At 38.6% G+C, this 18935-nt stretch overlaps 1 protein-coding gene across 1 annotated transcript in view; it reads left to right on the top strand.

The window, feature by feature from the left end:
• LOC120721282 (transient receptor potential cation channel subfamily M member 7-like) overlaps nucleotides 1–18070 on the top strand; it is a 38598-nt gene extending 20528 nt beyond the window's left edge. Inside the window, exons 8-27 of the mRNA XM_040011500.1 lie at nucleotides 7–44; nucleotides 1869–2043; nucleotides 2761–2893; nucleotides 3060–3238; nucleotides 3331–3463; nucleotides 3844–5147; nucleotides 5995–6089; nucleotides 6587–6683; nucleotides 7266–7342; nucleotides 7459–7496; nucleotides 7593–7621; nucleotides 8160–8213; nucleotides 9984–10028; nucleotides 10218–10283; nucleotides 13242–13525; nucleotides 13714–13796; nucleotides 15208–15413; nucleotides 15699–15750; nucleotides 15977–16083; nucleotides 17099–18070. Of these exons, the coding sequence (XP_039867434.1) occupies nucleotides 7–44; nucleotides 1869–2043; nucleotides 2761–2893; nucleotides 3060–3238; nucleotides 3331–3463; nucleotides 3844–5147; nucleotides 5995–6089; nucleotides 6587–6683; nucleotides 7266–7342; nucleotides 7459–7496; nucleotides 7593–7621; nucleotides 8160–8213; nucleotides 9984–10028; nucleotides 10218–10283; nucleotides 13242–13525; nucleotides 13714–13796; nucleotides 15208–15413; nucleotides 15699–15750; nucleotides 15977–16083; nucleotides 17099–17211 (3308 nt within the window). The 3' untranslated portion in view covers nucleotides 17212–18070. The remainder of the gene's footprint in view (nucleotides 1–6; nucleotides 45–1868; nucleotides 2044–2760; nucleotides 2894–3059; nucleotides 3239–3330; nucleotides 3464–3843; nucleotides 5148–5994; nucleotides 6090–6586; nucleotides 6684–7265; nucleotides 7343–7458; nucleotides 7497–7592; nucleotides 7622–8159; nucleotides 8214–9983; nucleotides 10029–10217; nucleotides 10284–13241; nucleotides 13526–13713; nucleotides 13797–15207; nucleotides 15414–15698; nucleotides 15751–15976; nucleotides 16084–17098) is intronic.
• Nucleotides 18071–18935: the final 865 nt, after the last annotated feature.

Below are 18935 nucleotides of genomic sequence, written 5' to 3'. Positions count from 1 at the left end.
TTAATCAACAAGCTGGGCCCTACGTTATGATGATTGCCAAAATGGTGAGTCTTTTCTAAGTTTAGTATTCATTTGAACACAAATTTTACAGCAACTTGTGACACTGAGGATGAGATTGTTTAATTTACTTTCGTACCACAAGCACAACAATGTCTGGTATGTGGTTCTAGGAAAATTCAACTTGAGGCATGCAGAGTGAATCTCACGCAAAAGGGAAAACATTGCCTCCAGGCTCCTGGGCCTGTCAGACATAGTTTCTGCATAACAGAAATGAAGAACTGCAGACTGAGTTACTTTATCCCCAGGTTGAGTGTTTTAGTCCTGCAAAACCTTTGTTGTGCTGGTTAACAAGGGGCATCCTCCTTTAGAGGCCCATGAAAACCCCAGAAACCTCAACAATAGCACCTAGCATGCTAGGTGTCCCATCCCCACCCCTACTCCCACTTTTACCTCTCATGTTAGACATACTGCAGCCCAGCTGGACGACGGCGTCTTCTAAAGCCAATTTGCTGCTTCTCTCAGCAGCCTCTGATAATGACCTGATAGCTTGTCAGAAGGCTTGTCCTCGAACCTCCATGCTTTCTGTGTGGTTGTTGGCCGCAAATTCTCCTTATCCCATCTCTGCAAGGAGCACCAGCTGCAAATCTGGCTTCTTCTTTTTTTTCTTAGTTTGTTTCTAAAGTTTGTTCATAATTTAAACAAACTCTCAGAGATTCCTGGCTTTTGTGTATTGATGAATATGCCATGTTTATTTTCGCTTTTTTAATCACTTTCAATTCATATTTAAACAGCACCATCTGCAGGTATTGTACCGCACTATGTTATCCTAAACTGCCACATTTAGTTTCACCATTTATTGTGCTATTAAAATATAACATCACATGCGATGGCATAGTTAAATATAATATTGGATGAAATGATGAGATAAACTCTGAGGCTGGTTCATTTTATTTGGCATTCTGTGATGAAACACTAAATTGCTTCCTTACTGGGACTAAACGATTATGAGCTAGCTTAGCACTTACTTGAGCTAAACTGATTAGCCTGGCTTTGTCCAAAGCTTAAACATGTCCATCAACCAGCTCCTTTAAATTCTGACACCCTTTAAAAATAAATAATTATTATAATAATAATAATTTCATTGTTAATTGCAAAGTGAAATTTTTTTTTAAGGGGATTGTGTGGCATCACACTTAATTTGAAGTCTAATTGGTGCAATTCCAGGTGTTGATATATGGATTTTTTTTTTTAAAACCTTTGGACAAAACCAGACACATTATTTTGCTTGTTTTCAGTTTTGTTTTGTTTTTAGTTAAGCTACCTATGCTAGCTGGAGCTTCATATGTAGTTGGCATTTGAATAAATAAATACTATGTATATTTGACTAAAGTCTACTATATATACGGTATTTAAAAGTAGTGGTATTAGTGTTGTATTGGTGGTATTAGTGTTCCAACTCAGCCAGAAAGCAAATACATATTTCCTAATTTATTAGATTTCTTCTTAAATTAAGCAAAATTGAATCAGAATGTAATCAACATATGTTTAATTATGTGCATTTCAACAGCTTAAAAATGTATTAGACTAATAATCCTGGTGATTTCAGTACAAACTTTGGAAAGATTTTCTACTATCAGCTAAAATCAATAATTTTTTAAACCAAACTAAAAACTGGAAAAGCATCAGCTTGTTTTTGTTTCATATAAAAACTTAAATTCGAGTTTACTTTAAATCCCGGATGTAACCTATATATACTAAAAAGTCCCTAAAATTTTTTTTAGCAGTCTAATATTTTCATATATGGATAATTAATATGGTTATTATTTATCCATCATGTTTTCCATTGACTTGATGTGATGCACTTGCAGGTGGCCAACATGTTCTATATTGTGGTAATAATGGCTATAGTCCTGCTGAGCTATGGAGTACCTAGGAAAGCTATTCTGTATCCGAATGAGGAGCCAAGCTGGACGCTGGCCAAAGACGTGGTTTTTCAGCCGTACTGGATGATGTATGGGGAAGTATATGCCTATGAAATCGATGGTAAGGACGATGAGCTTGGTAGGGGAGATTAGGAGGGTTAGGGCAGTTTTGTTCAAAGCTTCTCACCACAGCATGTCAGCTAATCATCAGTCAAAACAAGCACTGGAAATCAAACCCACGATATCCTAATCATCGTTTGCTCCCACAGCCTCTTTGGCACAACATGGTTCCCAAACAGCAGCAACCAGAACAGGTCACTTTAGGAGGGCAGGACATTTTGTTCCACCACAGCATCAACTGTCCTGATGTGGCTCTTAATGGTCTAGATTAAAAGGCAGTGCTTAAGTGGTCATCATTTGTGTTGGGTGCATTTAAAGCTTTGGTGGAACAAAACACTCGGCCAACCTCCGTAATCTGAGCTGGTATGCTGACATTTTACAAGCTGCTAAATTTATCACATAGGTTATCATGACCTTGTGGCAGCTAAAGAATCAATTCACGATGTTTCAAACAGCTGTAGCCAGTAGAAATAAAAATAAAATGAATACGTCTGATACAAAACTATGAAGAATGTTACACGACTGCAGTCATTTGAGCATTTTTTTTCCAGTCATTTTTTTATCTCCATCACACTGTTGAAGCTTTGCTGTCCTCCTTTATCTTTGAATGTTAGTTGTAGAAGACAATGAATTAAACCTGCATGTGTGTGCATTGTAATATTAGAAGGTTGGTGGATGTTTGTCCTGCTCCCTCCTAATGGACTTCTTTCCTTCACAGTTTGTGCCAACAACAGTGATCAATCGGTGAAGTCGCTGTGCACAGCAGGAGTGTGGCTGACGCCTTTCCTACAAGCAGTCTACCTCTTTGTGCAGTACATATTGATGGTCAACCTCCTAATCGCCTTTTTCAAGTAAGTACTTTTTAGCCTCAGCATTGCCCAGCTTTGAGCTATGTGAACATTTAAACTTCTATTCCTCCATATTGGGTTTTGTCCATTTACTGATACTGCTTTCTGATTTCATTGTTGATCTTGCCATTGATGCAGTTGACAGTTAAATGTTTAACTCTGCTTCCAGCAATGTCTATATGCAAGTAAAGTCCATTTCTAATCTGGTGTGGAAGTACCAGCGTTACCACTTCATTATGGCCTACCATGAGAAGCCTGTCCTCCCACCTCCCTTCATCCTACTGTGCCATATATACTCCCTCTTCTGTATGTGTAGAAAAAGGAAGAAGGAGAATATCTACGGACCAAGTATACTTTTTATACTCATTACAAGCAGTTTAAGTGGTCATCAAAGAAATGTACAGCAGTTACAAGTTGCTGTTGCTTCTTTTTTTTTTCAGAGCTGTTTCTCACAGAGGAAGACCAAAAGAAGCTTCATGATTTTGAGGAGCAGTGTGTGGAGACGTACTTTCATGAGAAGGATGATCAGTTTCACTCGGGAAGTGAGGAACGCATACGCCTTACTTCAGAAAGGTAAGACCAATGTTGGCCTTCACAAGAGGCAAGATACGTTTTCAAAGTATTAAAACAAATGGCAGTTTCTTTTTCTTTATTTGTTTTAATAAACACCCAGAAAATTGTACCAGTAATATTAAACAAGAAATCTATTTTCTTAAGTTTTATTTATATAGCACCAAATTATAACAGGAGTCATCTCAGGGACATAAAAAGGCTGTTATGGAAGTACTTGCCCAAGGACAGGAGGAAAAACTCAGCAAAAAGGGAAAAGAGCAACATTCAACAAACAATATAACAATATCTGAACAGTTTTATTGATTTGAATTGAATGAGGAAAGTTACAGGTAATTTGGGTTGTTCTGTAAGTAATGAAAGCTGCTGTTTGTCATTTACAGGGTTGAGGTCATGTGCTTGCAGCTGAAGGAGGTTGGAAACAAGGTGAACTTTATAAAGCGCTCATTGCACACATTGGACTCTCAGATTGGCCACCTGCAGGACCTCTCAGCCCTGACCGTGGACACTCTGAAGACACTCACAGTTCAGAGGGCATCAGAAGCCAGCAAGGTCCACAATCAGATCACTCGGGAGCTCAGTCTGTCTAAGAATGTGGTCCCGAGCATTGCCCCCATGTCGACAGACACTGGCCCCCTCTCCAAATCATCTGTGAAAGGAAAAAGCAGTGTCAGTGCCTACTTTGGCTCCTCTTTTCCCCAGACAGGAGCTACCATTGCGGATGCTCTGTTTGGGATGGGCGCAGAACGAAGGGCTGGGACAGAAAGCCGACGGAGAATCGGGCCCAGTCCTGCATCAGAATTGGGGCCGGACCCCACCCTGAACCTAGCATTGAGTCCAGAGAGGAGGGGCTTGTTCGGGCTTGGACACCTCGCTGCAGAGGTTGGCTCGTCAAGCAGTGCCGACTGCAGGGCCTTTGAGCAAAGTGTTGTGCCCATTTCCTCTTCAGAGCTGCGTCAACGAGGACACTCGCTCACTCAGACTAAGCAGACCCGTCCACAAGAGCCGGGCCCTTCCGACTCACCATCCAGCCTGCCTAATGTGCCCTCCCCTGGGGTTCAGTTCCACATCAGCAGCACCCCCTCCCAGCCCAGTGGCTCCAGCCACCCTGAACTAGCCCTGTCTGGGCTTTACCAGCACCCCCTACAGTCAGACAGCACCTCTGTAGAGTTTGGGGCATTTGTGGGTAAGTATGTGAATGAGGCTGAATCTGGTGATGAGAAGATAAAAGAGGAGGATGAAAAGTGTGTGTGTCTCTATCCTACTGTTGTTATTGTGTCTAAGACTTCTGGCTCTACTCAGCCCGTTTGCTTGCCTGCTTGCACTGTGAAGCCTGAGAACACAGAGGGGTTAGCAAAGGGGGAGAGAGAGTGGGACTCCAATTTGGGATATGTAAACGAGGCATTCAGTGACGACGAGGGCAGATCCGGCTATCTGAGTAGACGGTATACAGATGATGAACTCTCTCCAGACCCCGAGTTAACATCACCACTGGGTGACAGCTATGGAAATAATAGACTGCCAGGCTGCACTGAAACGTTTGCTGTGGCATCCAGGAGACCCCACAGACAGTGGATAAAGAGAGTGGGAGTGTCAGAACAAGCAACATCTTGCTATGAAGGTCAGAGTTGGTCAGAAGGTCATCATGACAAGAGGAGCCTGGCGAGTGGGCCAAATGCAGCAAGAGGTTTGAGTTTCAGTCTGAGCTCCATTTGCCAGGTGCTGGGGCTGTCCACCTCCAGATCAGGAGTGCAGTAGTGCTTTGGCTGGGGACCTTCTCCTTTCCTTTCTCTGCTCTGTCTGGACCTTTTGCCCGACTTGTTCTTGGGTAGTTCTGTGGTTTTCACCTAAGTCACACGAGTGTGGGTGATTGGTTTTCTTATTGAAGTTAGCAATGAATGTTTTTTGTTTTATATTGTTTTGTTTTTTTGGGCTGCACCCAAATATTTGAGTATTCGGATTTATTTAGTTGCATAGGCATCAAAATAAATAAATAAATATATATATGTGTGTGTATATATATATATATCAGAGACAAGCCTGGAAATTATGGGTTTTCACAGTTCTCCTTAACAGCAGTGATCGTCATTTTAGCTCACCACCTCACTGTTTTAAGATTGTTGCAAGTTTTAGCAGCTTTTTATAACCACAAAAAAAAAAAATCAATGGGCATTTTTACTCTGCGTAAACCACATATCTCTTTCTCTCTGTACCATCCAGCAAGCAGCAGTACCCAGACAGATTTTTACACTGCATGTGGCACTATTTCACAATAGTTAGTGATTATGTGTGTCCCCCGGATCTCAAAAGAACTTGTATTCGGGACAGCCCTATTATTTTAAGGTATTTGTGTCTGTCAGGTGGGGGTGAGGAATCAGATGTTGAACTGAGATTATTTCACCATGAAGGGGTTGGTCGTGTCATTAAATCGGGGACTGTGTATGGTTTTTTTTTGTTTGTCTTAATTTGAATTAATTTGAGCAGTTGCATTAGATTTTGTAATAGGAATATAACTTGATGTTTTCTTGGTTCAGGACATAAAGAAAGTGAGGAGCTCCAGCACTCTTTGGCCAAAGCAACACCCACCTCCAGCAAACAGCAAAGCCCGACCCCACAGACCAAATCCCAGGTGTGTGTATGTCACCTATACCGATGTGTATTTTATTTATTTTAAAATTTCTCTTCTCATAATGTCAGACCTCCGCAGACATTTTCATATGTAGACTCCTAACATGACTGACTGGGCTGTTTGCATAATAAGCATGTAAAAACGACCAAACCACAGCAAAACAAACCGGTCTCATTTTTCCTGAATTTGCAAATACGTGTTCTGACTAATCAAAAAAAACCAAAAAATAAACCCGGAAGAGTCATTCAGTAACTTGTTAATTGGTGTGTGACAGATGGCTGACTTATTAAAACATGATGGGTAAACGGGATGCTAAATTTCTGTTAGGTTAACTTAACGGTTGTATGAAATAATCTTTCCTGTTACAGCTAAACTGTCAAATTCACCACAGATCTGTGATTAAGAACTGTTTGCCTTCATGCAACTTTTTGCATGTGTGCTTTTGTTTTTGTTATTTTAGTTTTTTTAATCTCACTGTGTTTTTGTGTCGTCCCCAGGCTCAACCCGAAGGTCACACTCACATCAGAGCAGTCAACTCTTATGCTGGCTTCACTGAGTTTGACAGAAACCCAGCCTTTCTTCATCCAGACTCGAGTAAGTTCACAAAACAGCGATGAATTATAACATGCAGTGGGTCCAGAAGTTTTGTAAGTTTTCCTTTGTACACCACCACACAATGTGATTGTGTCACACAGTTTCAGTGTGATTCAGGTAGTACATTAACTGTTGAGGAATTATAGCTGGTTTTATACAAATACTGCGTTACATTGAAAGTGGGAAGATGGAAATGCTGCACGTAATGGTAGTGATGGCTGAATGATGGGGAACAAAACAAAAACAGCTGCAAATACTAGAACTCAGCCATCTTGGGTATGACGTCACTCCCAGCTCAAGTTTCCAAGGTAACAAAGCAGCAAACGTCCCCTATTTTCAGAGGCTCAAGGTAACTGAACAATTGACTGAAGAACAGTTTCGTGAGGCCGATAACGTCGCTATCGCTCGCTGGAAATCAATCACGTTCTGATTGTTTGAACTAAAATCCACTTTGAAGATGGCCAGATGAAAAATGACAAACATTGTTCCAGAATACTTTTGAACAGACTGTATATTAATGTGATCAATGTTTCACGTCTTTTGAAATATACGGGTTGTTTGTCACTGGTTGTGTTTCTTTAGCTCTGACAAAGAAGGACAGGAGCAGAGTGTCTGCTGAAGACATCCTCACACATGATGACCCCAGGGCTGCAGTACTGGTAAGATTAGTCCGTGTACTTTCCATCGGAAAAAGTCATATATTGTGCAGATTAACTCTGAACTATATTTGTACCTGTTCCTGTAACTGTTTAACAAGTTCTGCTTTCTTTACCAGGAAAGAATTCAGGTCAAATCGGCCCAAGCCAGCAGCCTGTAAGTGTCCACACCCACACACGTGCACACACGCAGAGTAAAGTCAAGCTGGGCTTTAGTACTTATTTGTATTTATTTGTGTATTTCCCCTATCAGGCGGGCCCCTGGGGAAGACACACTAACAGGTGAGATCTGTGCTCCTCTGAAATCTGCGTAGTCAGGGTTTTCTGTCTGGCTTAACTAGTCCGGTTGCTTTACTTACAATGTTATCACAATGATCTTTGATCTGTTAGCTTTCTCAGCATCCTTTGTGTGCAATAAAATCTATACTGTAACAGGTTTCACCAAAAACACCTTTCCCTTTTTTAAAATACCATTTTCACAATATTTCGTTAATGTTTAACTGAAGAATTGTGATTTGTCTTTCGCAGCATTGTTCTTTAGAATAAACTCAGTTGACCTTAAGGGAAGAACACGTCACAGCACGTGTTTAGAGTTGTGCGAAGCATTTTCCAGAGAAGGAAAGGTCTAGAACGGATCAATAATATGTTATAGAGAGGAACGATTTCACTAATATTTAAAAGCCTACACCTGCAGACAAATCTGATAGGAGAGAGAAACGCTGCTGCAGAATGTTTAATGTTGTTTTTTTTTTGGGGTTTTTTGGGGTTTGTTTTTTCTGGATGAGTTTTTTACTGTTTAGTTCTTCTTCTGTGGTTACAGCGGCAGTTTCTCTCTATACACCACGTCACACCCACCTCGGACCCAGAAAGGACTGTGAGTGTCGCTGACTGGCCAAAAAGCACAATAATTATCTGCATTAGTCATTTCATCTATTCTGAGCTTTAGTGGGAGATTAATCCAGTGAAAATGGCTAATCCAATCAGTTTTAAAGCAAACTTTTGAAATGAGTGGAAAATGGCATTTGTTGTTTTTGTCTTTATATATGAAAATCATTTTATGTATTTTTGAACAAAACAAGTATTTAAATGTATCTGCAACACATTCTTGGCCCTGAATAGTGTCAGTTGGTAAAAAAAACAAACAGTCATTAACATATTTTAAATAATTTATTAATATCTATACAAACAAATTGATGATACTAAAGACATGACAAATTAAAATAAGATATTTGTGTGAAATATTTGATCATACATGTGACTTTTAGAATTTCTTAGAAAACAAAGAACTGGCTTGAAATTGTAATAAATTTAATAATGTATAGATATTACCTTTTTATACTTCAATCTATTTTTTTTCTTAAATTAAAAAAAAACCTTTTAGAAGTAAAAAAGAGCATGGGCCTGTTTCTGCCTCTGTTAAGTAGTGCAGTGACACCTGCTGGCGGATGTTGGAACAATTCACGTTTTTCTTATTTGTTTAACTGTGGATATGCAGTACTTTTAATCCATTGAGATTGCTTTAATGGAAGCTGCCCTAATTTGGAAGTGTCAGGTCTGGCTTCATTTGATTTTAATAGAAATAAATGGCACTTCTCTGGTGCTCAAATCACTATTTGAAAAACTCAGGAACAGCAAGGCTTCTTTGCAGAAACCATGACACAAACCTTTTTAAAAGCAGGTTTAAATGTGAAATATTTCAACTGAGCTGAATCTGTTAACCAAAATAAGCCACAAAATTCCATCTAGTTTCCCAATAATCGAGTAAAGCAGGCATCTATACAGCTAATATCTCCAAAACTTATCATTTAAAATGTTGTTCTGGAGATTTATTAAAACAAGATAATTAAAATAGAACAATTATTAAGCTGCATAATGTTATGCAATTATTCCCCTTTTTTAAAATGTTGCTTCTCTCTGGTAGGATTACTTGGATTACTACAACTAATTATTTAGGTTTAAATGATTATAATTAAAGTTCAAGAAAATTCACGATTACAAAGAAAAGTTTCTTTTTCTTAATACTACAGTGACATTATTGAAGACAGTTATTGGAGACTCTGGTACAACCCAGAGTATTACAACAGTGTGCAGTGAACTTAACCTTAAAATGATCGCTTCAAACATGCGTACGCAGTCAGCTTCCATCGTTAAAGTGACTTTAGTGTATGAAGTGCAGTGCAGTTTATTTCCAATAATACCGCGAATCCCCCACAAATAGTCAACTAGTTGCTGCAGAATGGTGATTTAACGGCTTGGCGACCGTGTTTTTATATAGGAACATAACCAGAATACAAGTTGACAGCTAGTTAAGTTGAGTTTTTTAATACTAAGAGCTGATTGCAAATATGTCCTGCACTTATTTTTGTGTTCTAGTCGCAAGGAAGTTGTAGTTCTACATTACTGTGACTAAACAAGCATGATCTCAGTATTAACTAAAAAATTACAATAATGATTTTTGTTATAATCAGACAGCCCTGACTTACAGCAAAGAAGCTTTATCAATAAAATAGCACTGAGGGTCAGAGGTAAAAATGTCTGTTTGATAGTCTGGACGGTCTTAAATGATTAATTCCGAAGATCATTGAGTCATTATTGCTGGTATGTTTTGCACAAATATAAACACATTATTTTCTGTTTTCCATAGCTATTGGCTCTCCATTCAAGCCCATTGAAAGCTACCAGTACTCAGGTGAGATGGTGATGCTAGACAGTAAGATCTGTTCCATGTTTGTATCTATTAATATTTTTATTAAAATCAGTACTAAAATGTAGGTGAAAAGTGTAACCGAGACAAAGTATTTTCTGCAGTTTTACTTCAGCTCACTCCTCTACTGCTGCTGTACATGGTGTATGTTCATGTGTACTTTTCCTCTTGTAGCTGTGGAGCGGAACAACTTGATGAGGCTGTCTCAAAGCATCCCCTTCACCCCTGTGCCACCTAGAGGTAAGAACAGTACTTTACAAGGTGAAAATCCCAGCCGAAAGCTTGATGCAGGCAGTTGCTGAATGAGGAAGTATCAAGACGGAACATCACAGATCTGCTTTCAGTATTGTTTGTGCTTTTTTTCCTCACCCTATATCTGCAGCTGGGTCAGCAATAGCTGTCGTTTGATCGTGAAGCAAATAAGTGTACTTGTGTGTGTTGTTCATTTTGACTTCTCGATTGTCACAAATCTCTCTTTGCACATCTGTGCTACCAAATTATCTGCCATTAATACTGCCTGACAAAAGCAGTCACTATTGAAACAGTAAACCAGCCAAAAGGGATTCAAATTTGCTTAAAAGCTAGTAAAATATTTATATACTGCATGTTTATGGCACAGAATCAAATGCAACAAAACACTCCATCTTCACCTGCTTAGTCCATTTGAATCAAAGAGCTGCTTGAACACGAGTGTCTTAAATCTATTTAGATATATATTTTAAATGAGGAAAGCGAAGTCTTATCTTGTCAAAACAGCTGCTGAAGTGGAAACTAAGTACTAGAATGAGGAAGAAAGGTGACTTTAATGAATTTGAATGTGACACGGTTGTTGTGCCAGACAGGTTTGTCTGAGTGGTTTTAGAAACTTCTGATCTGGTGGGATTTCTCCACAATCATCTGTAGACTTTATAGATGATAGTAAAAAAAGAAGCAAATATCCCAGTTTTCAGCATGAAAATGCTTCAAGTCAGAGCAAAATGGCCACACTGCTTGCAGCTGATAGGAAAGCAACAGTAACTCAAATAACCATTTTTCATAAAAAATGGTTTAATAGATAAAGTTCAATTTCTGCTGCAACTTCAAGATGGCGGGGTCAAAATTTGGTGTAAAGCTTATTAAAGCATAGCTCCATCCTGCCTTGTATCAGGCTGGTGGTGGATGATTAATAGCGTGAAGAATATTTTCTTGGGACACTTTGGACACCTTAGTCAGCAACAAAACTCACGTAGGCTATGGTTTTAAGCGATGCTCATTTGATACTACGTCCATCTCGTTATACCTAGAGTGTACCCATCTGCTGATGGTTGTTCCAGCAAGATAACCCACCATGTCACAAAGCTCAAATCATCTGAAACTGGTTTCTTGAACATGACCATTAATTCACTGTACTCAGATGGTCTCTGCAGTCACCAGCTCTCAATCCAGTAGAGCAACTTTGTTTTTGAATCTGTCTCTCAAAGAATGAATGGGGGCAAAAGGAAGTCCAAGCTGGTGTTATTCGTGAACCTAATAAAGTGGCCTGTGAGTGTATGTAGTAGAGTTAGATGTGTTATATGGGTAAGAGGCATGCTGCCAGTTACTAATCAAATTTCAGAAATAAAATCTGGTTAAGTTCTATGTGAATTAGTGCTGTAACAGCTGTAAGAGTTGGCCCAAATCACGTTTGACTATTCTTTCAAAGAACATTTAAATATGTTTTACACACACAGCTTCTCTGTCAGAAGTCCAGCTCCAGTCTGTGCTGCTCAGAGCACAAAGAAATGCTTCTTTTTTTTTTACCCCCGTAATCAAATCTAGAATATTTGTTAACAGTCCTAGTATGAACACCTCCAGGATGCAGCACGACAGCCAAATGAGTCTGTATGGTCTTTTAACCTTTAACCGTTACTCTAGTCCTATTCTAATCTCTAATCGAATGCCAAATATGTTTTATTTTTGTTTTCTTGTTGTTTTTTTATTATTCTCCCAAATCAGCCAGTGAAAGAAAATAATCACGTAAAAAACTACTACTAGGTTTTTCAAAACATCGAGCCTCAAGGCTCACATTACCAGACTGTATGAATTTATTTCCATGTCCTGTTCAGAGGCTTGTTGGTTGATCAATATCTGTTAAATTTATGTGATCAAATTGCTAAACTAATGATTCCTTTTTTTTTAATTAATCCGTCACTACAGTTGAATTTTACCTCTGTTTTGTTGTTCTGCATGTTGGCTTTGTATGGAGATACTGGTACAAACTAAATGTAAATACTGGTTCTTAGAGAAGTGGATGTAAACTCTAAGTGGCCTAAGAGCATTCAAGAACCTGCAGTTCTTGTTACACCTGGATTTATTGGGTGTTGTTTCCTGAGCCCTTGTCTGCTCCTAATGAGGAAGAGGAAGAGTGGAACAAAGGGTTTTCAGGCTCTCACTGACACACCCAGATGAGCTCTGTGCCAATTTTCCAATGCACGAGTTGGAAAAACCCCGACTCATTCAGTAGAATAAGTTTGATAAGTCCCTGACGAGGATGCATCTTGTAACTGCACTGACTTCAGTTAAAGTCCAGCCCGAAGACATTGTTTGTTTGCCTTCTTTGATATAAATGTCCCAAGAATAATCAATCGAAAAGTGACTTAAAGTATTCAAATACAGAACAGGGAAGAGAAATGTGTAGCAAATATACATCCCTTATTTATCCAGGTGAAAATCTATTAAAGTGGTAGCAGAGATTGACAAAACTTTTGCAACTCATGCACCAGATTCCCCCCCCCCCCCCCCCCCCATGTACAGTCAGAATATGTTAGTTTGTCCAATGATCTTTTAGCATCTGAAAATTGGGCCTTTATATTAAAATGATTGTAATTCCTAACCGGTTAAAGTGGTACTTTTTTTTTTTTTTTTTTTTTCTTTGCATTAATGGAAATTATGCCATTTACAAAAAGATTTGACTCAAGATTTGACTCAAGTAAAAATCCACAAATATTATGGTGAAAACCCAAACAATTAGAAAATTTGGAAAAATGAGCATAGAGCATAACTAGCTGCTCGACCCGCAGCTACTGTAGTTAAAGAGACATTGAATCAAATCTGTCGAAAATAAGCGCCTGTCACTATTAGACCAATACGCCTGCATGAATGAGTTTTAAAGCTACTGTTTATTTTAAGGTCGTGACAGTGTGAGGTGTAATCATCACCCGCTGCTCTGTGTTCCTTCAGGGGAGCCGGTGACCGTTTACCGTCTGGAGGAGAGCTCCCCGAACACGATCAACAACAGCATGTCTTCCTGGGCTCAGCGGGGCCTCTGTGCAAAAATAGAGTTTCTCAGCAAGGAGGAGATGGGCGGAGGACTCAGACGGGCCCTCAAGGTGCTCTGTACCTGGTCAGAGTACGACATCCTGAAACCAGGACACCTGTATATAGTCAAATCCTTCCTTCCTGAGGTGGTCCAAACATGGCAGAGTATCTACAAGGAGGACACTGTGCTCCATCTTTGTCTCAGGGTAAATATTTTGACCTGTGGATTACTCTGGCATATTGGAGGTAGCAAAATAATGTCATTTATGGCAATATTTTAACATTTTTATTCGTTTATCACTGTTGGCAACCCTCACATGCACTGCTTTGTGTAACGTTGCGTTGTGAAGGTTATTTGAAGCTTTTCATCCAGTGCTGCTTTGTGTCACTGCAGGAAATTCAACAACAACGAGCTGCTCAGAAACTGACATTTGCTTTCAACCAAATCAGGCCGAAGACAATCCCCTATTCACCGAGGTGAGTGTGCCTGACACAGAAATCCCATTCAACCATAAAGTACAGAACCACTTTCAGGCTTTATTTTTCATATCCTACCATTCCTCTTATTTCTGTCAGTCATTCACTTGGGTGTACAACATCCTACATCCACTTTGATGAGCATGTCTGTCACTGTGTTATCACTGGGTACTAGTATCAGTTCTTTAAAAATCTAATTATATTTCCATACAAATATTTTTGAGACCTTGACTACAAGCTTGTTCAAGTTTTCCATCTGCGACATGAATTTAAGGTTGTTCATGAGCCTTGTTGATTGTGCATCATAGTGACAATTTGTATTTACACTTTTACAACCACTGAAAAACACCCCTGTACATCTACATAATAAAAATAGTCTGTTGGAAGATGGTGGCTAGATAAAGTCATTATTGTCATCCTGTGTTCTTATTTACTGTCATAGTCTGAACTACAGGCCAGTCTACATTCCTTTATTTGTTAAGCAAATGAACCCTTTGTTTACTATTCATCTGTATCAGTTTTGCAGGCCTCAATTTCCAGGACTTAAAGCATAAAAGTCAAAGATTTCACTTCCTTTTTTTTGAAGTTTGTTACAGCTTTAACAGTTCTGGTCAGCTGGACAAACTCTTGGTTTTTTTATTAAAGCATTAAAGCCACAGTCGGCCTCTTTTTCCATCACAATGTGTGTAATCTGATATCATTCTGGTCATCGCATCAGTCACAATAATTCAAACCAATGTCTAAAATTGACCACTGATGAGTCATAGCAACAACAACCAGACCAGTATTTCCTGAGTCCACTTCAAAATAAAAGTCAGCTTATATTAATCCAGTGCAGTGCTTTCACAAAACAGGAAGAGTTTCGTTTGCACTGGCAGTGAGTAGAGTTTGTGTGCGTCTTTTGATCTTTTTGCTTTTTCTTTCTTGTACAGTGCTCCTGTTGTTCTCATGTGATGTGCTCCGTGAGGGCTAAAAGTCTTTGTTAAAATGTTTTTAACATAGATATTGCTTTACTTTATGGGTTCAGTCACCAGCGTCACATCATTCAGTTATTTGGTGGTATTTTCATATCATCTTTTTTGAGATCCAGCCATTTAGTGAGCTTGATATTTCTTGTGTTATTGCAGTTCACCTGGCTTGGCTGCTTTCCAAATTAAAATGCAAAGCAGTTGCCACATTTCTGGTGCTAATATTTGCATTTTAAGAAGGCAAACTAATGTTTCCTGGAGCACCAAAGACTTTCTGTCATTTGAAATGTTTGGGGGGGGTTGTTTAACTTTAGATGCAGTTCATCTTTTAACTAATACTAAGTCTCCATAATGAAAACTTAATGCATGATATATTTTGTTGCGTCCTTTCCAACAACTTCAAACTGCTTTTGAATGAAGCCTGTTCTGCTATATGCTTTCAGGTTCCTGGAGGTCTTTTTGCTGTATTGCCACTCTGCTGGACAGTGGTTCGCTATAGAGGAGTGCATTACCGGCGAGTTCAGGAAGTTCAACAACAACAATGGTGATGAGATCGTCCCCACCAATCTCCTGGAGGAAACCATGCTGGCCTTCAGCCACTGGACCTACGAGTACACCCGGGGAGAGCTACTGGTGCTCGACTTGCAGGGTAAAATGTCTTCACACACCCTCAGGACATGTGATGGGTCCCACCTAATACAACTACAACTCATCTTTCAATGCCTCAAAAACTGTCAAGTTCATTTATTTAACAATAGGATCCATCACTTTTAGTGCATGGATCCATCAATAATCAGTTATGGAGTTCAAGACAAAGGGCTCGTTTAGAAATGATGACATCTGTACTTGTAGTTGACAAGCGTGAGCAGTTAGCTGAGGTGTTCTCATCTTCTTTACTCTGTCAGCTGTGAAACAAATCTTGTGTCTCCTGTAGGTGTCGGGGAGATTTTGACGGATCCTTCAGTTATAAAGAGCGGTGAGAAGGGGTGAGTGCTCCATTTCTCACATAAATCAGTCGCCCTTTTAATCTGTGATGTTATTTCAGAATTAGAATACTTTATTTTTCTCAGAGGAAATGTAAGAAGAGCAACTAGCAAGTTAAAGTTAAATAGTACAGTATATTACAAAATAGCTCTAATTTGTCTTCATATTTAATTCAGTTTTAACATTACTGTCAGTTTGTCCTAAATGATGTCTCCGTGCCTGCTGCAGATCTTACGATATGATATTTGGACCCGCAAACCTGGGAGACGATGCTATTCGAAACTTCCGTACAAAACACCACTGCAACTCCTGCTGTCGGAAACTCAAACTTCCTGGTGAGAGAGATTTAATTGTTGCTTTAGTTAGATTAATTTTCACTTTAATCTTACATGAAATGAGTGGTTCGCAAACAGTGGGGCCTGGAGCCATTACAGGTGGAGTCCAGGGGATTGTAGTCCAATTTAACTTGATCTGCTTCTGAGGTGGGACATGCTAAGAAAAAATCCAAAGCCCGGCTGATACATGATTTTATTGACATAAAGTATTTTTTTTTTTCTGCTGGCCAGACATTGTGGATCATGGAAGGTGGATGAGTGCTATCGTAATGGGTGTACACCAACCTCCTGCTGCCACACAGTCAGCAGTAATACCACAGGAGCTACCACAGAAGTTATATCTAAACCTTGCAGTATTTCACAAAACAGCTGTTCTCACATTAGAAAAAGATGCTTTGTTCCACATTTAGCTTCTTGCATATTTCCATTCCTAGTCTCTGGGCAGGAATATGTAACACTAAATGGGTTATAAACGAAAAGCAAACGCATATCAGACATACAAGTTCCAGTCATAATCAAATGCACATGCAAACCTTCAACCCTTACATCACCTCTCCACCCACGGAAGATACTACTGTGAAACCACACACGTCAATTTGTGCGTACACATCCTTTCATTGGTCGCGTTATAACGTCAACAGAATAAAATTAGTGACAAACGGGGTTGCTTACTGGCCACTGACTCATGGTTGTTGTTGTTTTTTTTAAAAAACCCTCACACCTGATGATGATAATATTAATATTATTAATATTTAAGTAAAATGAGAATGTAAATAGACTTTATTTTCATTTAGGTATCCATAGATTTTTAATTGTTATGTATTTAATGTACTCTTATTCTGCTTATAAGCCAATTAAATTTCTACTTTAAAAAAAAATTATTCTACATTATTGCATACATGTTTCGTCATTAGGTTGCCACTTATCTGTGAAGCTTTTTGAACTGCACTAACCTGCGTGAATTCTGATTTATTGACCACACTTTAACTTTGTTCCCATTTTTCATGTTCATCAGATCTGAAGAGGAACGACTACACACCAGATAAGGTGACATTCCCACAAGAAGAACCTCCTAGCGCCGGGGGTGGCGTTAAAGAGTCCCGCCAATCAATGAGGCTGATGCTGTGATGCGTGCGAGGAGACACTAACCTGATTCATTATAGTCATAGCCAAGGAGCAGGAAGGTGCAATGAACTGGAATAGCTATGTTTCAATCGAAACTGGTGCATGCAGACTGTGTCATGTTTTTCTGTCCCACCCACCAAAATGCTGTGTGAACATAAATCAACCATCTTACTCTTTGTTTTTGTTTTTTTTAGTATATACATGGGAAGGGTGTGGAGAAGGTTTTAAAATATTTTGTACAATTTTATGAATATATATATATATATATATATATATATGTAAACTGGATATATCAACAGGTACAGTGTCATTGCAAAGGATTTATTTATTAAAAAGTCTGAAAAGTTGCCTTGTTTTACCAAAAAAAAGAAGAAGAAAAAAAGAACAAATCTAAGTGCATTGTATATCTGTTACAGCAGCTTCAGAAGAGATCGCTTGCTGAAACCGAGTCACTGCTACACGGCGGATTGCCACCAGATCATTTTTACAGACTTGTATCAAACGTTTTGTCTCTTAGTTATTGAAAACATATACACGATTAAAGATCATGTAAAGTATGGGCAGATTGCAATGCAACTTTTACAGAACAATGTATGTAATTTTATTGTATTGAAAGTGTGTCCAGCAAAATATCGATGATAGTTTTTATTGTTACAAAGGTACTATTGCTATATCTTTGTCATCAACTATTGTATGAGCAAATTACAGTCTAGTGTATCTTATAGATACTGTTACCTGGCATGAGCTGAACAGATAAAAATATTTTATTCAGGGGAAGTGACAAACATAAGGGTATTACTGTATACATTTTGTACTGGATATCATTTTAAACAAATAAAATGTTAAAGATTTAGCAACATCGCCCAAGTCTTAAAATAATCATTGTGTTAACATTTGTGGTCTCTATTCAGATTCTAACTCTTATGTTTCTGCCTGCAGCTCTTACAGTAAGTACACATCAATATTTTGCTCTTTTTTTTAAATTCTAAGTTATGATATTATTATTTTTCAACCAAAATAATTATGAACATGGGGATTTTGTGCTTATTCTGAAAAAACAAATCTAAATATATTCAGGGTTTAGACAGATGGTTTGTTAAAACGCACTTTAAATGCATCGCCGTTAGTGACGGCCAGTCAGGTGCATGGAGAAATGACCTTAACGAACCTTAACATTTTATGATCAAACCTAAAAAGAAAGGTAACAGCTTAACCAGAAAGCAAAAATTAATTTACAAATTATATTAATTGATCGTCATCAGTAATACGAAAAAATAAAAGTGAAACCGCTAGTTAAAATTATAACTTAAAAGTTGAAAATTATTAACAAGATTTAGGTTAGCCAACTGTAGTGGTTAGCTAAGGCTGAGTAGTAAAATGTTAATTAAAAGCTGGAAATTATTAGCCACTGGTAGGTTAGCTTATGGAAACTGTTCAAACTCGTATATAATAGTATCGGAGACACTGACTCGTTAGCAAACATTGTACATTAACGGTTATTACAGCTGTCTAAAATTAGCAATAAGCTATAAATTATTAACTCAAGGTATTGACTTCAGAGTTAATGTAGCTAATTAGTAAAACGTTGGATAATTATTAGCCAATATTATAGCCAGCAGCTAAAATTCTTGAATTGGAAGCTGATTAAATTATTGTATGTAATTAATGGCCAATTTATTGGGTACATTTTGCTAGTACAGGGTTGGGCTCGCTTTCAGAACTGCCTT

The sequence above is a fragment of the Simochromis diagramma genome, unplaced genomic scaffold (assembly GCF_900408965.1).
Source record: "Simochromis diagramma unplaced genomic scaffold, fSimDia1.1 OVJJ01000603.1, whole genome shotgun sequence".
In the NCBI taxonomy this organism is placed as follows: domain Eukaryota; kingdom Metazoa; phylum Chordata; class Actinopteri; order Cichliformes; family Cichlidae; genus Simochromis; species Simochromis diagramma.
Note: the sequence above shows the minus strand (reverse complement) of the source record. Positions and strands in the feature narration are given on the sequence as shown.